Here is a 23,214-nt window from a genome sequence, read left to right as displayed (position 1 = left end):
CTGCTGGGGCGACTACTGTGGCTGTAAACCGGTATGTTTATGTAGGCATAACAGTATTACCATGAATGATAATAATAATAACAAATGACAGATTGTCTTTTCTCTGCAGTCCTCTTAAAGGTCTGGAAAACAAGCAAGTGATTCAGATCGCGTGTGGAGACCAGCATTCAATGGCACTAACCAGGGGTATTCACAACCATTTCATCTAACAGCTGATGTTTTGTTTTAATCTTTTGACATCTTATGATTGACATAAAGTTTTTTGCATTTGAGTGTAGATATGCAGAGCTGTTGTCGGTCTTTCAGATGGTCAGCTGTTTGTATGGGGTGATAACTCTCACGGTCAGCTGGGTTTGGAGAAAGAACAGTCCAGCTCTCTGTCAGCTCAACGTGTGGAGAGTCTAGATGGGATCCCACTGGCTCAGATCAGCGCTGGAGGAGACCACAGCTTTGTGTTGTCTCTCTCTGGAGTCGTGTTCGGATGGGGAAAGAACTCGGCTGGACAGCTGGGCCTCGGAGACACTACAGGTCTGAATATTTCATCACTAAATCAGTGATGGTATAAAAGCACATATAATTGTACTGCATTTGTGCAATACTGTGTCAAATGTACATTAAAGCAAGTGATGAATTACTTTACAGTTTTTTTACACCACAGACAGACACGTCCCAACGGTTGTAAATAGTCTGAACCGAAAGAAAACTGTGTCCATCTCATGTGGAGGGGAACACACTGCGACTCTATCAAAGGTAGTATTTTTTAATATTTTAAATATCCATGTTATAGGGTTTCCCATACATGCATTAATTTGTGGCGGCCCGCCACAATATCAACGCTGACCGCCACGGATTGATTTTCAGATTTTTTAACTATTTAATATAAAATTGTATTTTATTGTAGAGCTGCGCGCAGCTTGCTCCCTCCCTCCCCCTCTCACAAACTGACAACGGAGACGCGAATAGCCCTGCCCCTCCTCTTCGAGCACGATCTGAATCAAAACATGAGATTGTTGCCGGTGCTTATTCCTCCAGAATCAATCCGGAGTTGAATGGTTAGTATAATGAACACTATAACTGAGAAGTTAATCTATGTTAAATGCTGTCGCGTTTCCATTACAGATTCGCGCTTGCGAAATGACGGCGTTTCCATTAAACGATGTTATGCAACTAAAACGTCATTTTTTCCTATCGTGATCAGTCATTCCAAAAATCATGGCAACGGATGTTGGTTGGTTTATATTTAAATCACAGCCACCGCACTAGACATTATTATTATTATTAATGTAAAGAGACGTAGTCCTAAGCGTGATATCCAAGCATTAATGGCAAGGAAAGACCCTTATACTGTGAGCGGCACATGTGAGGTGTTTTCTCACTTATATCTGCTCCGAGGTCTTGATTGTGGCATTTCTTTGAGGTTTAGAAGCCAGTATTCCTGTATTTGGTCTTTTATGAATGTAATAAAGAACTCTGTCTCGTATTCTGTCCAAACACACATTTTGGGTATCTATACTTTACTGGAGTAATTATTTTTCAGCCGACTTTTTACTTCTACTCCTTACATTTTCACGCAATTATCTGTAGGCTACTTTCTACTCCTTACATTTTAAAAATAGCCTTGTTACTGCTTTTTCATTTCGGCTTGTTTTCATTTCTGCTTGTCATCGTAAAAAAAAAAAAAAACCTATCCAGATAAATCGCGCCATCTGGATAGAGTGCATTTGATTGTGGTTGGATGAGAAGTATAAACATATTCCGGTTTGTACACGGTGCATCGCACCTGCAACATTGTTGCCATTAGCTATATCAGAGCTCTCAAGTGTCACGCATTGAGCATCACAGTCACTCATTTCGGTCTTTTGTATTTCTCTCGCGGAAAAACTGTTTATAATATATTTAATATGCGCAGCGCCCAAAATGTCTCTGGCCGCGCCGCTCTCACTATGGAAGCAGCAGGAATCAAGCGCGTATCCCCTGGAGTTCTGCAGTCGAGCCTGCCACTTATCAGCCAATCAAAAAAAAGAAAGGGCTACACAATAGCCAATCAGAAAATAGCACTATTGTATCTGGGTAAGATTTAACGCAACAACCAGAAAAAAAGCATATCCTGGAATTGTGATTCTGTCACTCCTGCTGCCTGTCTTCAAAACTTGAGAGCCCTGCTATATAATTGAGCATAGTACATACCAGGAAGGTATCAATCAGGAAGGCATCAATCAGGATTATGAGTTATTTTTATTTTTTGATTAATCACTTGGATTAATCATTTATTTTGACAGCAATAATGTTTAGTGTATAGACAAGACAACCATACAAGGGTATTTGTTACTAAGCCTGCCCTGGGTACACCAATTTTCTTGTCCGTTGCCCTCACAGATTCCTGCAGTTAAGCTTATGTACATTTATATTCCAATAAAGGTTATTGATAACATGCCTCTATGTTGAGAGAGACTTTTTGCACCATTACAATACATATAGGCCCCTGTGGCGCGGCCTAAGCTTTTGTCCTTTATGCACCCATCACCCCCCCCCAACCCCCCCCCCCCGGTCCCCAAACACCACACCACCGCAAATAGAATCTAATTCTGTGGGAAACACTGAAATAATACCATATTTAGCATACAACAAGCTTGACAGAAAATGTAATTAATTGTTTGTGTTTCAGGGCGGCACAGTGTTCACATTTGGATCAGGAGGTTTTGGCCAGCTTGGGCACAACTCATTTAAAGACGAACATCATCCGCGGGTCGTTGCTGAACTGTGGGGATCTAAAGTGTCCCAGGTCACATGTGGGAGGTAAACTAGACTTTTCAGAAGCAGTCAGTGTTTCAATGCAGTAATGCAGATTTATTTTCATTTCCTCACATGGTTAACATGTCTAATGTTTGAGATCAGCTCAGTAATTAGGCATTTGATTCTTTCTTGAATAAAGACGTCACACACTCGTATCAGTCGAATCGTCAAAGCTGATCTATTCATTTGGATGTGTTATGCAAGGGAAGCTGGGAAATGGAGAAATGATCAAGCAGTCTGTGCCTTTCCCTGTGGATCTGTCAAATGGTAAATAGCCTAAAAATATATTAACAGTAGGTTATTTTGTTATAAATATTGTTTTACTCATTATGTTGCACAGATCTGTAAACGAAATGTTTGTTGCACACAGAATGTGATCATGAATATACATTTGAAAAACTCATCGCTGGGGAGAATCATTCCTTTGCCTCGTTTTTCAAAGTAAGACAGGCAGTTTTCATTAATAAATATACAATTATAGCTGCAATGTGATTACTTATATTTGACTTTTCTGTATTTTTTAGGAGCTTGAAAGTAAGTCAGAATCCAGTCACCAAGGGGTTTTGACATTAAATGACAGAATGATTGACCGATGGGTGTCTGGAAGTGATACATGGCCAACAATAAAGAAGTGAGTGTTTGGCTTAGCTTCTGTTCACATGATTTCTCATGATATTGCTAAAAATCCAGTTTACCGCATTTGTGTATGCTCTTAAAATATTGTTAAAAAAACATCTGGTGTGCGTCGTGACCTTATTAATGCATTCGTCCTTCTTTTAAAACTTAATATTAAATAGCAGAACAATCAGATTGATTTTATATAATGTTTACACAATTTAGCAATGAATCTTAGGATTCTTACTTTTTAATTTAATTAGAGATTGTGTTTTTGAGCAATTTAGAGCATATTATGGACTATAAATATTGTTTTGTTGTTTACAGGGAAATAAACACAGTGTTCTCCTCGGCTGCTTCTCTGAACGGAAGTTTCCTCAAAACAAGGTAAAATTAGCTAGTCTTATCTAGTCATTTCTGTGCCTAAAATCACTCCTTTCATCACAGATTTTATGTAACCTTCTGTCCTTGTAGTTGTGATGAACATTATCAGACTTCTGAGGAGCATTGTGGATTGGATTTTTATCTGGTTAAAACATCCTTCGCAAAGTTATTAGAGAATAAAGGGTTGATATCAGAGGTAATGATGAAACCAATGTTTATTTAAAAAAAAACTTATTTTAAACTGCATGAGTGAGATGCAGTTGATGGTTTTTGGCCCTCAGGTGGTGAAAGTGGTTCACAATAAACTCCTGCCATCTCTGAACCCAAATCCAGCTGGTGTGGAAGCTCTGAGACTTTACCTTCTCCTCCCTGAACTCATCAGAGGACTCCAGAAACAAAGAACTGAACTCACTGGAGCACTGGCCTCCAAAATCCTTCAGTTGAATCTAGATGCTCGTATGGCGTTAGGTAAAGCTGGAGGACCATTTCAACCTTTGTGTTTTTTGGCCTTGTTGTGTTTGTTTAAGCATTTGTATGATATATTCTCAGTGATGTACTGGTCCAAACTCCCCAACGATTGGCTCAAAGACTTGGTGAAGTTGTTTCAGAAAGAATGTGCTGAGCTGATTGGCCAGATTTCTTGCGATGAAACTGAGCATGACTTTACTAGACGCCTGCAGAACTTTTTGCAGGTCCTTCAGATGCTCTATAAGGTGCCTTTTTTTAAACATTTGATCTCAAGATTAAATTTAACCTGATCATTGTATAATAATTGTTTATACTTTGTCTCTGTTGTGAAGGTCTGTTGCACTACCCACAGTGACATCACAAACAGTGATTTCATCATTCATGAGGTCAACGATCTTTTAGATACGGTGAGAACCAAAGCAATAGTTTAAATTATTATTATTTTTTTTTAACAACAAACCAAAATACCAGAAAGTTCTCTTTTTCTTTAAATCAATAGCTGGGAGCCACCGTGGCAGGACTGGCTGAGATGATTTTAAGTGTTTGTTTCACAGAAGATTTCCATGACATGGTGAAATTGAAAGAATACTACTTTGTGAGTATTGAAGGCTACTGACATGATACATACGAATATTTCAATGAGATTTGCATAACATTTTTAATGTTCTGTGTTCAATAACTAACCCATCTTAAAGTACTTCCATGGATTTTTCTTTCAGGGAATTATTGATATATTGGTCAAGTTCCCTTTTGCAGCTGACACCGTATCTAAACAGAGAATGTTTAGTGTAAGTCAGAGATGGATGTACATATGACATACATACAGTACATATGCAAAAATAATACATTTTTAAGCAACAGTTACCCTCAAACCTGTATAATATTCTCCTTTTTTTTGTGGGACACAAAATACACTCTTAGGGGCTGTTTACACCTGGTATTACGATAAAACATTTTTTACCCACCCATAGACCCTCCCCTCGGAGAAATCAGGACAGAAGTGGTTGAAAGTGGACAAAAGAGACGGATTAAAACACCAGGGGCCCTATCTTGCACCCGGCGCAAATGACTTTGAACACTCCTTGTATCATTCCTATTTTGCACCCTCGTAAAGCGGGCTTTTCCCTCCACAGACGCACGTCGGTAAACTAGGAAATGAACTTGCGCTCCCTGGGCGGGTCGGCGCAAAAAGGAGGCGTGTTTCGGCGCAAACATTCCCTAGTGCTATTTTGCAGTTCCAGAAAACAATTGCTTCCGCGTTGTTCATAATGCTATTTTATATGGCGCATGCTTGGCCATAATGTATCGGGTGCACAACGCGCATACACTTTGATTCTCTCATCAACACAGATGCAGCAGTTTTTACTTATGGCGGAGTCTCTGTCGTCATCACCGGCGGCCATCTTGTCACAGGCAAGCTTTCTGTCGATCTCTGTGGTACGTAAGATGAGTGATCAGCACGAACACAAATACTCTTATCTCGTTGAAATCTTGACGGATTTACAAACGGTTTGGTTTCTTACAAACGTTATTAACGTGGCTATAATTCTGGATGATTATTTATTTATACACTTATTATTCATAAGTATGCAGTGTCATAACTACATCTCTGACGTTTATAACAAACCAAACCGTTTGAAAATCGGTAGAAAATTGAGCAAGTAATGGTTATTTAAAAAGTACACGCACCATTAAAACACAATGTTACGAGTGAGCGAGCTGCCTGTGACAAGATGGCCGCCAGGTGCGGACGTCGACCTCCATTGACCAGCAGCGCGGACGAGACATCTAGCCGTTATTATGGATATCTATGCTTATACCTGCCTCAGTATACAAATGGCTGAAGGGGGAACTATGCTAATAAGGAACAGTCTGTCAGTGGGTGGAGCATAAGCAATATGACATTGCTCAGAAAATCCAAATGGCTTGATTATTGAGAGTGTTTAGACTTTTTGAGGATAACAAAAAAGGAGTGAATGGATTTTTTCATTGTATTGTGGTTGTGTCCACACACTCCAAAGACACATTTATATGGAAACATCATATAAAAGCGAATTTTGCATCTGATGACCCCTTAAACAGGGTCAAGAGCCCAACTAAAGTAAACGCTGATCATCATGATGGTATCGTCAAATGAAACGATCATTAATCAACATCTAAACCTCTGTTAGTTCTCAATAAGAACTTCTGTAGACGTCTGACAGAAATAAAGTCAATCTGTTTAGTAATAAGTGAAGCTGGTAATGCTGTTTGTGGAGTTGTTTAATCCTCCTCTGCTGAGATCTTGAGAGATTTAATGTTTTATCTTCAGTTGATTTCATCTAAGGCTGTGACTGAAGAAAGTTGTAGTTTGTGTTCTTATTTCTTACTAGTTCACACCTGTATTTAGCGTCGTCCACTTGTGATCCAATCGCCCGAAACGCATCTTAATACCAGGTGTAAACGAGGCCATAGAAAAAAAATCTCAATGGGGTTCAATTTTAAAGAACCCTTCATGTCAAAAAGGTTCTATAAGGAGAAATGTCTTCAATGATTGCATAATACTCTCATGTTATTTAATTTCTTCAGGAGATAAAGTATTTTTTACAAGCGGTTTGATTCATATATGGGAGCCTGTAAAAGGTTCTATGAAGCGCCTGACGGAACTCTTACAGTCGTTAAGTGTGTCCCCGGCTAAAGAGTGTAGGAGATTTTGAGAAATGCCTTTTTTTGGAGCATACAACTGAGGTCACTGTGCATTAAAATAATGCTGGTTTGGTTACCAGCATTATTCAGAATAGGCTTGTGTTCTGCAGAAGAAAGAAAGTCATACAGGTTTGAAATCACACAGGTGTGAGTAAATGATTGTAAATGAACATTTTTTGGTGGACTACTCCTTTGAAGCTAACATAATTTTACTCTTCTTAGAACTTGCAGAATAAGTGCATATGGAGCTTTCCTGACCAAGAGATGCTCATGTTAAATGACAACGTGTTGCGTGTAAACAGGAACTCACTGTTGACAGACACCTTAAAGTATCTCAAACAAAAAACCCACTCATTTTTAAATCTATTAAAGGTAAAAGAATTACAGAATTGAAATCAGAGTTGAAATGTCTGATATTGCATTTTACTTTAACAATGATGGAAACGTCTCCTGTACAGGTCGTGTTCATCGGGGAGAATGGAATAGATGACAGGGGCTTATCAGCCGAATTCTTCTCCCTTCTTTCCAAGTCTCTCCTGAACTGGGAGAAAAGGGTGCTGGAGGTCCATGAGAATTTATTGGTTTGGTTCAATCCTAATGTAAGCTCTTCACCAAACACTCCTTATTCCTAGGCTTCTTATGTGGTCTTCCCCATATCAAATGCGCAACGATGCTTGTATCTTTTCAGCGCACCCAATGTAATAAGGATTTTTACTATCTTGGCATTATCTGTGGAATGGCGCTGTACAACCATCATTGCGTAAACATTGACTTCCCACTGGCCTTGTTCAAGAAACTCCTCCAGCTGAGTCCCACTCTGAATGATCTGGAGGAACTGTCCCCTGTGGAGGCCAGGTAAACCATTAGATGTTACACATTGTAAGTTTCCCAGTGCTTTTACAGAGCTGATCATGGTTTAATTGTATTTTATAAATCCCACATTAGAAGTTTGAAAAGCCTTCTCGAGGAAGATGAGGACGTCGTGGATATACTCTTTTTGGATTTCACAGTAATACAGTCTATATTCACTTGTTTAAAGGTGTACAAAGCTGTTTTTTAAATACTTACAGGAGCCATTTACCTCTTTCAGGTCAAAGGACAAGAGCTCGTTCCAAACGGAGGTCAAATTCCAGTGACCAAAGTTAATAGGTAGTGTACTTGTTTAACTACCCTCATCCTTCCCTATCGAACTATCTATCTTCAAAAGCATTTAGACTTTGTCAAGCTTGTCTTGATTTTTTATTTCAGACAGAAGTATGTGGATTTGTATGTTGACTTTGTTTTCAACAAGTCTGTGAAGAATCAGTTCAAGCATTTTTCAAGCGGTTTCTCTGAGGGCTGCCCTCTCGATATCTGGAGCGTGTTTCACCCTGAAGAACTGCAGGAGCTTCTCCACGGCTCCCCTAAATATGACTGGCAGGAGCTTCACCAGGTAAATGTATTAGCAGAACTTGCAAATTTGTAACAAGAATTTAACAAGTATTTAAGACTTTTTCTGTTCTGTCTTCAGTCTGCTTCCTATGAAGGATGTTCTGATGAGCTTATCAAGAACTTCTGGACAGTTTTCTTTGAGTTCTCTGAAGAGAACAAGAAGAAATTTCTGAGTAAGCTTATACATGAATGTATATATATTAAAAAAATGCATCTACAACATCATATGGACATTTAAGGATTGTTATTTGTATTGCCTCACATCCTCAATCTATATTTTTCTTCAGTGTTCTTGTATGGAACGGACCGTGTGCCTGTGGGAGGTTTCTCAAAGCGTCCTTTTAAGATTCGTCAGTCAGACGGTCCTGATCCAGATCACCGTTTGCCACAGGCTCAGACCTGTTATGGCAGATTAATTCTTCCCAAATACAGCAGTATCAACACACTTCGCAACAAGCTAGCACATGCAATCCACTTTTGTGAGGTTTTTGGACGAACATGAACATCCATCAATGTTCCAAACCACTAAGGTTCACAACCTCAAAATATACAAAACTAAGTAAAACGTGTAAAGTAAAATCTGTAAAAGTAAATCTGTTTTTAAAATGTTACATGAACTATGTGATTCTTTCCCTAAACTTCTTACAGTCACAAGTTTGAAATATAGATGCAACACAGCTCAGTCAATTGAACTATTTATCTAAAAACTATAAATACAGTAATTGTAAATAAACAGTATAGATGTCAGAGCTACAGTATACAGTATTTTTTTTTAAATGACCTTTCATTGTTTATGATTTACAGATGGTAGAATAACTGAACTAAGGCATTTTGTAATTTTTATTATCATATATAATATGATGCATTGATGCATGTATTCTGGTATGTCATCTCATAACCTTATTGTATTTCCTATTATTTGGTGGTTCTTCAAACATATTTAAATGCTTAAATAAATAAAAAGATATGTCGTTGTAAATACCATTTCATTATATGTATCTTATTACAGTGTTTCTTAATTGCTTTGACTCAATTGACTTATTGCTCAAACCAATAAGATTTCTGAACAACAATTTGTTTCTTGTTCACATCAGATTTGAATTTCTCATTGATTTAAGCAAATTGCATGTTTTGGCACATGTATGCAAAAGTGTCATGAAAAAACATGAAATTTGTATAACAAATATTTCCATGGTGAAAAAAACATCTAAACATTTTAACAAGTGTGGCTCACACACGATGACAAAGGCACTTTTTATTTTGGTGGCATTGGCCAATTTACTGACACAATAACTAGCATGAAATAAACGTTTTGGATGTTACATTTTGCAGACATAATGCAATAGAATTGTTGCAGCAGAAACACTAACACATGGAACAAAGAAAGGAGGCATATACTGTATAATAGGCATAATAACAATGAGGCAATAATATTTAGTTCAAATAATGTATCAAAAGCAAGTAATCATATGGTTTTACAGTGAAACACTGTTAAAATACATAATATAAACAATAATTACATAATATAAACAATAATTTTCTGTACATTATGAATTAGAACAAATTCCGCCAACGGCCTGGTGTTGTCACACTTTACAGCAGATCAAATCCATCATTAAAGGAGAACTCCGGCGCAAAATGAACCTTTGGTCTAATAAAACATTGGTACCTAGTCAACCGTTCTCTGAGATTTGTTTTCATGATAATCGAATGTAAAGAGCTTTATCTCTAAAAACTGTTTAGCGTATAACGCTAGTATATAGGGCATAGAGTAAGTAAAAATAAAAATCGCTAGTTAATACCACTAACAAGGCTCAAAATAGCCCCACACTAACACAGTAACATAAGCATTGAGAACTTTGTAAGTGTACAGACAGTTTAATAAAAAGATATTTTATAAAGACAGTCCACTTCGCGTATACAGGCAGCTCGAGCTTTGGAAAACAGTCTCGACTAATCAAACCACGAACGCCGTGCCAAGTGAGCTGGTCGATCGGAATTACGTTTGTGAAACTAATTACATGGAAATTAGGGGTGTAACGATACACGTATTCGTATTGAACCATTCGGTACGAGGCTTTCTGTTCGGTTTTCGGTACGCATTTTTGAACCGAACGGTTCGTCGGACCATTTTTCCTGCCGACCAAAATTTCGTTATTTCAAATGTAGGCGCGTCACGCGTGGCAAGCGCACTCATAATGTAAGAGACGCTGGTGTGACCACAACATTACCCAACATCAAATGGCAAATGTAATATAAGCGGAACAAAACCACTCGTATTGTGTGGTTGACGGGCCGTTTATCAGTTTGGACCAATGCAGCGCGAGCCGATCTTAATCATCAGCACTGTTACTACACAGCGAAATCCAGTAAAGAAGCATTTGAATTCTAGCCTAGAAATCTAGACGCACCCTAGCGGCAGCAAAAATTATTTCGCAGCCAGTGTGACATCTAACATCTTGATGTAGGTCTGGCATGCCAGGCTATTTGAATTCGCCACTGAAGTAATAACATCGCTGCGAGATCTAGTGAGAAACATTCGCATTTCTCCGTTATTAACGGATCAAACAGCGCTGACGTGGAAACCAGGAAGAGACATTGTGCCATGAATGAACTATCCAGTGTCCACAGATCAGCAACATTAATCATGGGTTTACTTTACTGTAGTAACACTACTAACTGTAACCATGGAAGTTTGGCAGGAATAGTAGGCTATAACGCTTTCAAGTAACATCACGTCAGTTTTATTTTGACATTATGAATACAATTGCTGCCCTCAAATGTTAATTTGAAGTTTGAACTAAAATAAATCTTTGTTTATAACTACTACAATATTACATTTCATTTTGTCCAAGGACAAATAGCTCCATCATTGCTCAAAGTTAAAAAATATCATACTTTATGATGTTAGTTTTAATAAAAATATAATAAAAAAAATTAAATCAAGGAAATTTCTCTGGCATTTCTTTCTTTTTGCTGTATCGGAAACGTACTGAACCGAACCGTGACACCCCTAATGGAAATGCATGAATTATATCTGTTTAAGTCTGCACTGGCTGGGGAAAGGGAGGGCAAGAGGTTTTTCGGTCATTCCTGCAGATCAATGAGCAAGACTTAACAGCTGGCGATGCAAACTAAAATCACGCAATATTTGCTCTATATATCAGAAATATTTGCACCGATTTAAAACATAACTTGTCTAGTGCACTTACTCAGTGGATAACTCAGACTTCGAGTGGCTACAGAAAAAAAGAGTGCAACCAGACCCATGCGAAAACAAGGATAATATTGGAAGGGCATTTAAAAGGTAATAATATGATTATATTATATTTGTTGGTATGACATTTAGAAATTAGACTGCACAGAAATGGAAACTGAACTAAAGGTAACGTTATCCCTAATACACATTAAATGTAGTCACGCAATGCTGATGTTGTAAACATTAACAATTTGAGAACAAAGTATAATTTGCACGGTTTGACGTGATATGATAAGCGATCGTTAGATTTAATCAGCGCGATTAACTGCAATGCTTTTTTTCCCCTTAGGTGGTCAGAACAAAAGTGGATGTTACTTACTTGTTCAGATGACATTTTCCGGTGAAACTTAATATGTTGGTCATACTTCCAAAAATAATAATCTGTGATTCTGAATGACAGGATCCACACCGGCGCAGGGACTGACAGCCTCACAGTCTCCTCAAACATTCAGATCTGATGAAGGACCTGCGCCTGGACACGACGACAATGCAGTGCTGAAGTTTCACTAGTCCCTCCCCTGTGAAGGCCTCCTTCCCTTCCCTTACCTCTCTAGAGATAAAGCGTTATCGGGATAATTCCAGTTCGCGTGGATACCCCGAAGTGATAAAATTCTGTATTATACATTTTAAGGCCAGACAAGTAGTTTGTTGAGGGTTGTTTTTTTAGGGAACGACTACATATATTCAAACGCGCATACCTATAGAATGAACTCTTAATAATGCATGTGCAGTAAGATTTGTCCAGCTCAAGAAATGCCCTGGTTAAAACTAACTCCAAGTTATTCTCCTCCTCTGCAATGTCTCTGAAAAAAAAAACACCAAATGCAACATAAACAGTTAGTTATTCTAAAACACAGATTCCAAAGCCCATCTCCTGAAGGAAACCTCTGAAGTTTTATGTTACTAAACATACGGCTTGAGCCTCTATGCAGGGGCGTGGTAGCGGGGGGAAAAGGGGTACCGAGTACCCAGGGCCCGAGGCAGGGGGGGGGGGGGCCCTTAGAAGTCGCCGAGCTCAAGTCAAAAGTCCGCTCATACCCATACCCCCCCCGGTTGGAGAATTCGCCGCGCTCAAGTCAAAAGTCCGTCTCCGTCTCCGTCTCTACAACAATGTTTTGTAATACCAGTGCTACTTTATGTTGTTTATCTAGCAAAGTGACAAACAGCCCATTCAAGACACAAAATAAATATATCATGTCAGTGTGTCGCGATAATGTCAGTGACACATTCCACTATCCACTGGCACATGCCAATGAAGACCGGATGTGCCAACTGTGCGTCAGATGCCATGTCACTTACTGCTACTGGTTGCTGCCCTTTAACTGTCTATGGTTGCTCCAGACTCGGGACCCGGTGAGCGTGGCATATCGCATGAGAAGAGCCACTGACATACTCGTGGCTGGACCCCACACTTAACAAAATGGGACCCAAAATATGCTTCGTAGTTCAGTGCAGAAAGCGTGTCTTGAAAAATGTATAGTCTCGACCAGGAGTTCTCTGAAAAACAAGGAGAAAATGAACAAATTAATGACTTTCCTCAAGGCTTGTTTATCCCTAGATTAACATATACTATCCGAAATGCAGCACGTACCTTTCAGCTGTGTCTCACAATTTAGCAAGAATTGCCAACACAGGCAGCACTTTTTAGGCACCTATGATTTCCAAAAAAAAAGCTATTTAGTTAGGCAGCTCGATGTGTTTTGAGACATAGCCTTTGTTTTATTATATCTAAATAGCATGTTTACAGCCCCTCCCACTTAAGTTAAGTCATTCAATTAAAAAAAAACTGTATAATACATGCCCAAAAATGCTATGTAGTCAGCTCGTTAGGTTATAAGACAGCCTTTGTTTAAACACTAAACAGCGGGTTTACTGCCTGTACCAATGGAGTCATTAGGTAACAAGGTTACACGCAAATGTGCAACAAAACGAGAATATTGTATAATTTCTACATTTTTATTCGCTACCTACCTTCAAATTGTGTGATAACAATGAATTTCTATTTGTTTTTGTTTATCCTAACGCGTTAGTGTAAGTAAATATACAATCGGTCATATCTTCAGAGTCGTTTCGGCTCTGCACCCCACCGCCTCTGAAGGAAAATACCAGTGAACCAATCAGATCCCTCCATTTCGTCGGTGGGGTTCAATCAGTTGATTGGACAGATTTCTGTGATTGACATGGATCTAAACCAATGATTTAGGAGAAACAGTAGCTTCCCACTCTGTAACTCGGAATCATGTAAAAGAGCCAACTGTTTTGTTATAAAATTATTCATACGTCAGTATGTTTATCTGTACTTGATCGTACATATACCTACCTAGCGTGTATGTGTGTTAAAATATATTATGTGAAATCGACATGACACGAGAGAAAAATACACTGAATATACATTTTTGGTTGAAATATCCTTTTAAGTTTTTGTTTCGTTTTCCAATTAACTGCCCTCATTACTCAACTAAATTCCTCATTCCTTTGTTGTTCGTTTTAGCTATTCACTATATTGAACGCATCATTGTAGATTATGATTCCCAAACAGTTTCACTTAGTGGGAAATCAAACCGGTTTCGTTTTGGCTAAAACCAGCGTGTTTGCTTTCAGAGAGTGTGTTCTTCAGTCAGCTGGAGTCTTTGGTCGATCAGCTGTGTGAACATGTTGTGCTACTGGGGAGCGCAGCTCACAGAGGGCCTCGGTTTGATACAGCCTGACAAAGTCAAACATGGCAAATGTGGAATACGATCCGTGTGTTCCAAATCACCAGTTCAGGACATGTCAGCTGGAAGGAGTTTTGTTGGATTTATCAGGAATGAGAAGCTCTCGATCCTGAGATTCCGCGGCGAAGACTGTGATCAGGATGGAAAACTAGGTATGAAAGCCTGCAATAAATTAAACTATTTTTATTTGTATTTTTATTGTTAAAATTATCATTACAATACTTATTAAATGTAAGATAAATGTCATGTATTAATTATGAAAACATGTTTGTTTGTATGTTTACAGTCTGAATAGAAGTTGAACTGATGAAAATATTTGTTTTAATCCAGAGCAACCACAGCTGAATAAGGACAGTTTGAGATTCAGATCGATTGTCTGTGGAGGAGACTGTGCGGTTCTTCTTGCTGATGGAGGAAAAGTTCTCTTTATGGGCACATCTACTGTGTGCCGGTAAGTTTATGTAGGCAGTATAAATTACCATACATGATAATAACAAATATAGGGCTGAGCCATTCCACCGAAAGGGTGACATTTCTGTCCCCAGGACATTATATGCATAAAATTGCATGAAAATTAACTCTAAAATACATTTTATTATTAAGCAAAATGTCATGCATATTAATCTAACTACAAATTTAAAATGTATAATTAAAAACATTAATAGAAACTACATAGAACACTAAAAAATTGCATTTTCTGCATGTCCCCACTCTCTCTCTAAACTTTACCATGAAATATAATGATTAAAATCCTTCAGAAATTAGATTTTTTTTGCATTGTTGTGTGACTTTGTATCCAATCTGCTTTAAAATGAAAAAAGAAAAAAACATTTGATCTAATATTTTAGATAAAATACACATTTTAGTCATGTCCCCGGGTTTTCACTCAGTCCTGTTATACCCTATTACATCCCGCCTCTGAAAAACGTAGAATATTCCACAAGACACATTTTCAACAGTAAGTTGCATCATCTGGATCTTCTGAAGGCAATGGGGCGACCATAAGGAAGTCCTCTCATTTTAATTTCTGTATATTTGATGAAATTGTAACTATGACTGAGAAGGTCAATCTCAACATACGGTCCTGTTACCTAAACTTTTTCTTAGATTTAATTTGTTTATTTTAAAAATATTAACTTTTGGTAAGGCACTAGAAATGGCTCAGTGTCCTCATGCTATTAGCATCTATGCTATGTGGCCATATGCCATGTATTTGATAACTTTTTGCTTAAAAACTCAATCCTGTTACTTTCAGTCCTGTTACAATTTTTTTCTTTTTCTAAAAAAATAAAATTAAACCACTATTTTTATCAGTTTTGTTTGGCCCATAAGTTATACAATTATTTAATAAATTAAATTAAAAAAATATATAAACTTGAGGCTTCGGTCTTGTTAAAAAAAAATGGCTTTGTGTTTTTTATTAAAATACACCTTGCCTTAATAGTGATTTTATTGTCACAAATATCAATTTTTTGAAAATATAACCAACAATCTCTTTAAATTAAACACTTTCTTGTGGGGAAAACAAAGGAATTAATTGACATGCTTTTAAACTTGCTTTTTAAATGGCACATGATTTTCGGTAACAGGATTGAGAAAACATGCGCCCATCTTCTGCTTAAACCTTGTAAAACAATAAATAAAGTTGCCTGAGATTGACCAATACACATTTTGAATAGTTAAATATGTGTAGTATTAGATTCAATGTTGAAAAAGATAAAAAATAAAGTTTAATTTTGAAGAGTTACAACAAGCAAATGTCACCCATTCGGTGGAATGGCCCGGCTACAGTATATCTGACAGATTGTCTTTTCTCTGCAGTCCTCTTAACGGTCTGGAAAACAAGCAAGTGATTCAGATCGCGTGTGGAGACCAGCATTCAATGGCACTAACCAAGGGTATTCACAACCATTTCATCTAACAGCTGATGTTTTGTTTTAATCTTTTGACATCTTGTTATGATTGACATAAAGTTATTTGCATTTGTGTGTAGATATGCAGAGCTGTTGTTGGTCTTTCAGATGGTCAGCTGTTTGTATGGGGTGATAACTCTCACGGTCAGCTGGGTTTGGAGAAAGAACAGTCCAGCTCTCTGTCAGCTCACCGCGTGAAGAGTCTGGATGGGATCCCACTGGCTCAGATCAGCGCTGGAGGAGACCACAGCTTTGTGTTGTCTCTCTCTGGAGTCGTGTTCGGATGGGGAAAGAACTCGGCTGGACAGCTGGGCCTCGGAGACACTACAGGTCTGAATATTTCATAGTGTATCTAATCAGTGATGCAAGGAGGAGATCCAGTCAGATGATTAAGTCAAATTTGATTTCTTAACAGCAAAAAATCAAATAATAAATGAATAGTAAAATTAATTAATCCATAATTAGGACTAAAAGTTTCATAAAGAAACATAAATGAACAGTTAAAACCACTTCTAATATATCTAAGTAAAATTAACACACTGAGTATAATATTCTTGCTTAAAGATTAGTAAAGTGGTTGAGAGATCTCTCTTTGAAAAGACGGGTTGCGAAGGAGCAAGGTCTGAGTCTGAAGGATAAACCGACCCGTACAGAAAATTATTCTTCCTTCCTCTTATGCAGTTGCTTATTGGAACCGAGCTAAGTTCTCTTTTCATAGTATATTGCATCGAAGCCACACAAGACACAAACATATCTAGTTTTCATGTTTTCACACTCTGAGGTGTTAGCCCGTACATTGCAAGATGTTTAGCTAAGATAACATTCGTTTACCACTTTATTCTGAGACATTCGAGCATTTGTGGTCTGTATCGGAAACGTATAGACTTTTGCCCTCGTCTAGCAAGTATAAAAGTTCACCCTAAGTCAATCAGCTAAATTTGAGGCATAAAGATTAATACAATTATATCAAATCAAATTATATAAATGATTAATGATAATTAATACAATTATATCAAATCAAATTATATAAATGATTAATGATAAAACATAAGAAAGAAATATAATTATTTATTTTTCTGATTCATCAATCAGTAAAAGCACATACTGTATAAATATACTACATTTGTGAAATACTGTGTAAAATCTATATCAAAGCATTGGAAGTGAGGAATTTACTGTTTTTCCACCACAGACAGACACGTCCCAACGGTTGTAAATAGTCTGAACCGAAAGAAAACTGTGTCCATCTCATGTGGAGGGGAACACACTGCCACTTTATCAAAGGTAGTATTTTGTAATATTTTATATATCCATATTATTAATAATACCATATTTAGCATACAACAAGCTTGACAGAAAATGTAATTAATTGTTCATGTTTCAGGACGGCACAGTGTTCACATTTGGATCAGGAGGTTTTGGCCAGCTTGGGCACAACTCATTTAAAGACGAACATCATCCGCGGGTCGTTGCTGAACTGTGGGGATCTAAAGTGTCCCAGGTCACATGCGGGAGGTAAACTAGACTTTTCAGAAGCAATCAGTATATCTAATGTTTGAGATCAGCTCAGTAATAGGCATTTGATTCTTTCTTGAATAAAGACGTCACACACTCGTATCATTTGAATCGTCAAAGCTGATCTATTCATTTGGATGTGGGATGCAAGGGAAGCTGGTAAATGGAGAAATGATCAAGAAGTCTGTGCCTTTCCCTGTGGATCTGTCAACTGGTAGATTCAATTATCTTTTAGCCATAGGTTATTTTGTTATGAATATTTTATATTCAAGATGTTGCTCTGAACTAAATGTTTGTTGCACACAGAATGTGATCATAAATACACATTTGAAAAACTCATCGCTGGGGAGAATCATTCCTTTGCCTTGTTTTTCAAAGTAAGACAGGCAGTTTTCATTCAGTTTTACATACAGATTATTGCTCCACCGTGATTTCTTATATTTACTTTTCTGTATTTTGTAGAAGCTTGAAAGTAAGCCAAAATCCAATCACAGAGCGGTTTTGACAAATGACAAAATGGTTGACCGATGGGTGTCTGGAAGTGATACAACAATAAATAAGTGAGTGCCTGGCTTAGCTTCTGTTCACGTGATTTTTCATGATATTGTTATAAATCCAGTGTACCGCATTTATGTATGCTCTTAAAATATTTTGAAAAAACATGTGGTGTGTCGTGACCTTATTAATGCATTTGTCCTTCTTTTAAAACTTAATATTAAATAGCAGAACAATCAGATAGTATTGATTTTATAATATTTACACAATTTAGTATGTGAATCTTAGGATTCTTACTTTTTAATTCAATTAGAGGTTGTGTTGTTGAGCAATTTAATATATTTGAGCATATAAATGGAATATAAATATAGTTTTGTTGTTTACAGGGAAATAAACACAGTGTTCTCCTCGGCTGCTTCTCTGAATGGAAGTTTCATCAAAACAAGGTAAAATTAGCTAGTCTTATCTAGTCATTTCTGTGCCTAAAATCTCTCCTTTCATCACAGATTTTATGTAACGTTCTGTCCTTGTAGTTGTGATGAACATTATCAGACTTCTGAGGAGCATTGTGGATTGGATTTTGATCTGGTTAAAACATCCTTTGCAAAGTTATTAGAGGATAAACGGTCAATAACAAAGGTAATGATGAAACCAATGTTTATAAAAAATTACATTACATTTTAAACTGCATGAGTGAGATGCAGTTGATGGTTTTTGGCCCTCAGGTGGTGAAGGTAGTTCAACAGAAACTGCTGCCGTCTCTGAACCCAAATCCAGCTGGTGTGGAAGCTCTGAGACTTTACCTTCTCCTCCCTGAACTCATCAGAGGACTCCAGAAACAAAGAACTGAACTCACTGGAGCACTGGCCTCCAAAATCCTTCAGTTGAATCTAGATGCTCGTACTGTGTTAGGTAAAGCTGGAGGACCATTTCAACCTTTGTGTTTTTTGGCCTTGTTGTGTTTGTTTAAGCATTTGTATGATATATTCTCAGTGATGTACTGGTCCAAACTCCCCAACGATTGGCTCAAAGACTTGGTGAAGTTGTTTCAGAAAGAATGTGCTGAGCTGATTGGCCAGATTTCTTGCGGCAAAAACGACCATGACTTTACTAGACGCCTGCAGACCTTTTTGGAGATCCTTCAGATGCTCAATAAGGTGCCTTTTTTAAACATTTGATCTCAAGATTTAATTTAACCTGATCATTGTATAATAGTTGTTTATATTTTGTCTCTGTTGTGAAGGTCTGTTGCACTACCCACAGTGACATCACAAACAGTGATTTCATCATTCATGAGATCAACGATCTTTTAGATACGGTGAGAACCAAAGCAATAGTGAATTCAGTTTCACAAAGATATTTTTGGACAACAAACCAAAATACCAGAAATTTCTCTTTTTCTATACATCAATAGCTGCAAGCCACCTTGGCAAACCTGCGCGAGATGTATATGAGCTTTGGGCTCACAGAAGAAAATGACACGGTGAAATTGAGAGATTACTACTTGGTGAGTATTGAAGGCTTCTGACATGATACAAACAAATATTTCAATGAGATTTGCATGACATTTTTAATGTTCTGTGTTCAATAACTTTAACAAATCTTAAAGTACTTCAATGGATTTTTCTTTCAGGGAATTATTGAAATATTGGTCAAGTTCCCTTTTGCAGCTGACACGGTATCTAAACGGAGAATGTTTGGTGTAAGTCAGAGATGGATGTACTCAGTCATGCATATGCCCTACATACAGTACATATGCAAAATAACTTAATTTTTAACAGTTACCCTCAAGCCTGTATGATGTTCTTTCTTATGTGGGACACAAAATACACTCTTAGGTGCTGTTTCCACCTAGTATTAAGATTCTGAAAAAAGTTCTGAAAAAAACATTTACCCTCCCCTCAAAGAAATCAGGACAGAAGTGGTTGAAAGTGGACAAAAGAGGCGGATTAAAACACCAGGTGTAAACGGGAATGTGATCCAATCGCCCGAAACGTATCTTAACACCAGATGTAAACAGGGCCTTGTGGCTATTCAAACCATGTGAGCATCTTCACTATGAAAGCAATCCGGTCGAATGTGTTTTCGAATACCTCTAGAAAGTGGACAAGCTCAAAAAGTTTTAGACCCCGTTTACACCCATTTAGTGTCGTCCACTTGTGATCCAATCGCCTAAAATGCATCTTAATACCTGATGTAAACAGGGCCTTAGAAAAAAAAAGGTTCAATGGGGTTCTATATAGAACTCTAGGGTTCTTGACTCAATTTTAAAGAACCCTTTACGCCAAGAAGGTTCTATAAGGAGAAATGACTTAAATGATTGCATATATCTCTCATGTTATTTAATTATTTTCTAGTGATAAAGTATGTTTACAAGCTGTTTGATTCATAAATGTTATTTAAAATTAAAAATGAATTAAAACTAAATTAATTAATTAAAACTAAATCCATAAAATGATCTCATAATGGGAGCCCGTAAAAGGTTATGAAGCGCCTGACGGAACCCTTAAAGGTTCCATATAGAACCCTTTCTTCTAATAGTGTATAGATTTTGAGAAATTCATTTTTTTGGACCATACAATGGAGATCAAAACTGTTTGGTTACCAGCATTATTCAGAATACTTGTGGTCTGCAGAAGAAAGAAAGTCATACAAGTTTGGAATGATACAAGTGTGAGTAAATGGTGACAGAGTTGACATTTTTTGGTGGATTACCCCTTTAAAGCTAACATCATTTTACTCTTCTTAGAACTTGCAGAATAAGTGCATATGGAGCTTTCCTGACCAAGAGATGCTCATGTTAAATGACAACGTGTTGCGTGTAAACAGGAACTCACTGTTGACAGACACCTTAAAGTATCTCAAACAAAAAACCCACTCATTTTTAAATCTATTAAAGGTAAAAGAATTACAGAATTGAAATCAGAGTTGAAATGTCTGATATTGCATTTTACTTTAACAATGATGGAAACGTCTCCTGTACAGGTCGTGTTCATCGGGGAGAATGGAATAGATGAGAGGGGCTTATCAGCCGAATTCTTCTCCCTTCTTTCCAAGTCTCTCCTCAAATGGGAGAAAAGCGTGCTGGAGGTCCATGAGAATTTATTGGTTTGGTTCAATCCTGATGTAAGCTCTTCACCAAACACTCCTTATTCCTAGGCTTCTTATGTGGTCTTCCCCATATCAAATGCGCAACGATGCTTGTATCTTTTCAGCGCACCCAATGTAATAAGGATTTTTACTATCTTGGCATTATCTGTGGAATGGCGCTGTACAACCATCATTATGTTAACATTGACTTCCCACTGGCCTTGTTCAAGAAACTCCTCCAGCTGAGTCCCACTCTGAATGATCTGGAGGAACTGTCCCCTGTGGAGGCCAGGTAAACCATTAGATGTTACACATTGTAAGTTTCCCAGTGCTTTTACAGAGCTGATCATGGTTTAATTGTATTTTATAAATCCCACATTAGAAGTTTGAAAAGCCTTCTCGAGGAAGAAGAGGACGTCGTGGATGTACTGTTTTTGGATTTCACAGTAATACAGTCTATATTCACTTGTTTAAAGGTGTACAAAGCTGTTTTTTTAATACTTACAGGAGCCATTTACCTCTTTCAGGTCAAAGGGCAAGAGCTCGTTCCAAACGGAGGTCAAATTCCAGTGACCAAAGTTAATAGGTATCTATATCTATCTATCTATCTATCTATCTAGACAGACTTTCGGTCAAACTTGTCTTTTAAAAAAAAAATTTTTTTCAGACAGAAGTATGTGGATTTGTATGTCGACTTTGTTTTCAACAAGTCTGTGGAGAATCAGTTCAAGGATTTTTCAAGCGGTTTCTCTGAGGGCTGCCCTCTCGATATCTGGAGCGTGTTTCACCCTGAAGAACTGCAGGAGCTTCTCCACGGCTCCCCTAAATATGACTGGCAGGAGCTTCTCCAGGTAAACGTATTACAAACAATTTGTAACAAGAATTTAACAAGTATTTAAGACTTTTTCTGCTCTGTCTTCAGTCTGCTTCCTATGAACGATGTTCTGATGAGCTTATCAAGAACTTCTGGACTGTTTTCTTTGAGTTCTCTGAAGAGAACAAGAAGAAATTTCTGAGTAAGCTTATACATGAAATATATTTATTTTTTATATGCATCTACAACATCATATGTACATTTAAGAATTGTTATTTGTATTGCCTCACATCCTCGCTCTACCTATTTTTCTTCAGTGTTCTTGTATGGAACGGACCGTGTGCCTGTGGGAGGTTTCTCAACGCGTTCTCTGAAGATTTGTCAGTCAGACGGTCCTGATCCAGATCACCGTTTGCCACAGGCTCAGACCTGTTTTGACAGATTAATTCTTCCCAAATACAGCAGTATCAAAACACTTCGCTACAAGCTAGTGCATGCAATCCACTTTTGTGAGGTTTTTGGACGAGGATGAACATCGATGCTCCAAACCTTCAAGGTTCCCAACCCCAAAATATACAAAACTAAGTGTATGTTGATAAAACTTGTAGGTTATCTGTTTTTAAAATGTTACATGAACTATGTGATTGTTTCCCTGAGCTTCTTTCAGTCACAAGTTTGAAATATAGATGCAACACAGCTCAGTCAATTTAAATATTTATCTTAAAACTGTAAATAATTGTAAATAAACAGTATAGATGTCAGAGCAACAGTATACAATATATATATATATATAGATATGTATATATAAATTACCTTTCATTGTTTATGATTTACAGATGGTAAAATAACTGAACTAAGGCATTTTGTAATTTTTATTATCATATATAATATGATGCATTGATGCATGTATTCTGGTATGTCACCTCATAACCTCATTGTATTTCCTGTTATTTGGTGGTTCTTCAAACATATTTAAATGCTTAAATAAATAAAAAGATATTTTGTTGTAAATACTATTTCATTATATTTTTCTTATTA

The 23,214-nt window shown here is 37.4% G+C and overlaps 2 protein-coding genes across 2 annotated transcripts; both read left to right on the top strand.

The window, feature by feature from the left end:
- Positions 1-40: 40 nt before the first annotated feature.
- LOC130087301 (probable E3 ubiquitin-protein ligase HERC3) lies at positions 41-22,967 on the top strand. The gene is made up of 23 exons (XM_056253556.1): positions 41-186; positions 307-528; positions 659-750; positions 2,666-2,796; positions 2,933-3,060; positions 3,164-3,234; positions 3,318-3,424; positions 3,736-3,795; positions 3,883-3,988; positions 4,074-4,260; positions 4,342-4,505; positions 4,593-4,667; positions 4,760-4,855; positions 4,980-5,048; positions 7,168-7,317; positions 7,404-7,544; positions 7,634-7,800; positions 7,891-7,954; positions 8,036-8,094; positions 8,194-8,377; positions 8,456-8,549; positions 8,664-8,890; positions 22,733-22,967. The coding sequence occupies exons 1-22, from the start codon at positions 66-68 to the stop codon at positions 8,876-8,878; spliced, it is 2,703 nt and encodes a 900-aa protein (XP_056109531.1). The 5' UTR covers positions 41-65; the 3' UTR covers positions 8,879-8,890; positions 22,733-22,967.
- Positions 14,257-22,710, top strand: LOC130087303 (probable E3 ubiquitin-protein ligase HERC3). The gene is made up of 24 exons (XM_056253558.1): positions 14,257-14,501; positions 14,680-14,800; positions 16,171-16,247; positions 16,371-16,592; positions 17,455-17,546; positions 17,647-17,777; positions 17,864-17,991; positions 18,084-18,166; positions 18,243-18,337; positions 18,659-18,718; positions 18,806-18,911; positions 18,998-19,184; positions 19,266-19,429; positions 19,516-19,590; positions 19,687-19,779; positions 19,906-19,974; positions 21,022-21,171; positions 21,258-21,398; positions 21,488-21,654; positions 21,745-21,808; positions 21,890-21,948; positions 22,030-22,213; positions 22,285-22,378; positions 22,494-22,710. Exons 1-24 carry the CDS (start codon positions 14,288-14,290, stop codon positions 22,706-22,708), a joined length of 2,991 nt encoding a protein of 996 aa, XP_056109533.1. The 5' UTR covers positions 14,257-14,287; the 3' UTR covers positions 22,709-22,710.
- Positions 22,968-23,214: the final 247 nt, after the last annotated feature.

The sequence above is a fragment of the Rhinichthys klamathensis genome, unplaced genomic scaffold (assembly GCF_029890125.1).
Source record: "Rhinichthys klamathensis goyatoka isolate OS25496 unplaced genomic scaffold, OSU_Roscu_1.1 h1tg000107l_1, whole genome shotgun sequence".
NCBI classification, from domain to species: Eukaryota; Metazoa; Chordata; class Actinopteri; order Cypriniformes; family Leuciscidae; genus Rhinichthys; species Rhinichthys klamathensis.
Note: the sequence above shows the minus strand (reverse complement) of the source record. Positions and strands in the feature narration are given on the sequence as shown.

Excerpts from the sequence above, each read along its gene's own strand:
- LOC130087301 (XM_056253556.1), top strand. The coding sequence starts at position 66 with ATGATAATAATAATAACAAATGACAGATTGTCTTTTCTCTGCAGTCCT. Across the intron at positions 4,261-4,341 it reads AGATGCTCGTATGGCGTTAG|TGATGTACTGGTCCAAACTC; the intron begins GTAAAGCTGGAG and ends ATATATTCTCAG. Across the intron at positions 7,955-8,035 it reads TACTCTTTTTGGATTTCACA|GTCAAAGGACAAGAGCTCGT; the intron begins GTAATACAGTCT and ends TACCTCTTTCAG.
- LOC130087303 (XM_056253558.1), top strand. The coding sequence starts at position 14,288 with ATGTTGTGCTACTGGGGAGCGCAGCTCACAGAGGGCCTCGGTTTGATA. Across the intron at positions 14,801-16,170 it reads GGCACATCTACTGTGTGCCG|TCCTCTTAACGGTCTGGAAA; the intron begins GTAAGTTTATGT and ends TTTTCTCTGCAG. Across the intron at positions 21,172-21,257 it reads CATTTTTAAATCTATTAAAG|GTCGTGTTCATCGGGGAGAA; the intron begins GTAAAAGAATTA and ends TCTCCTGTACAG.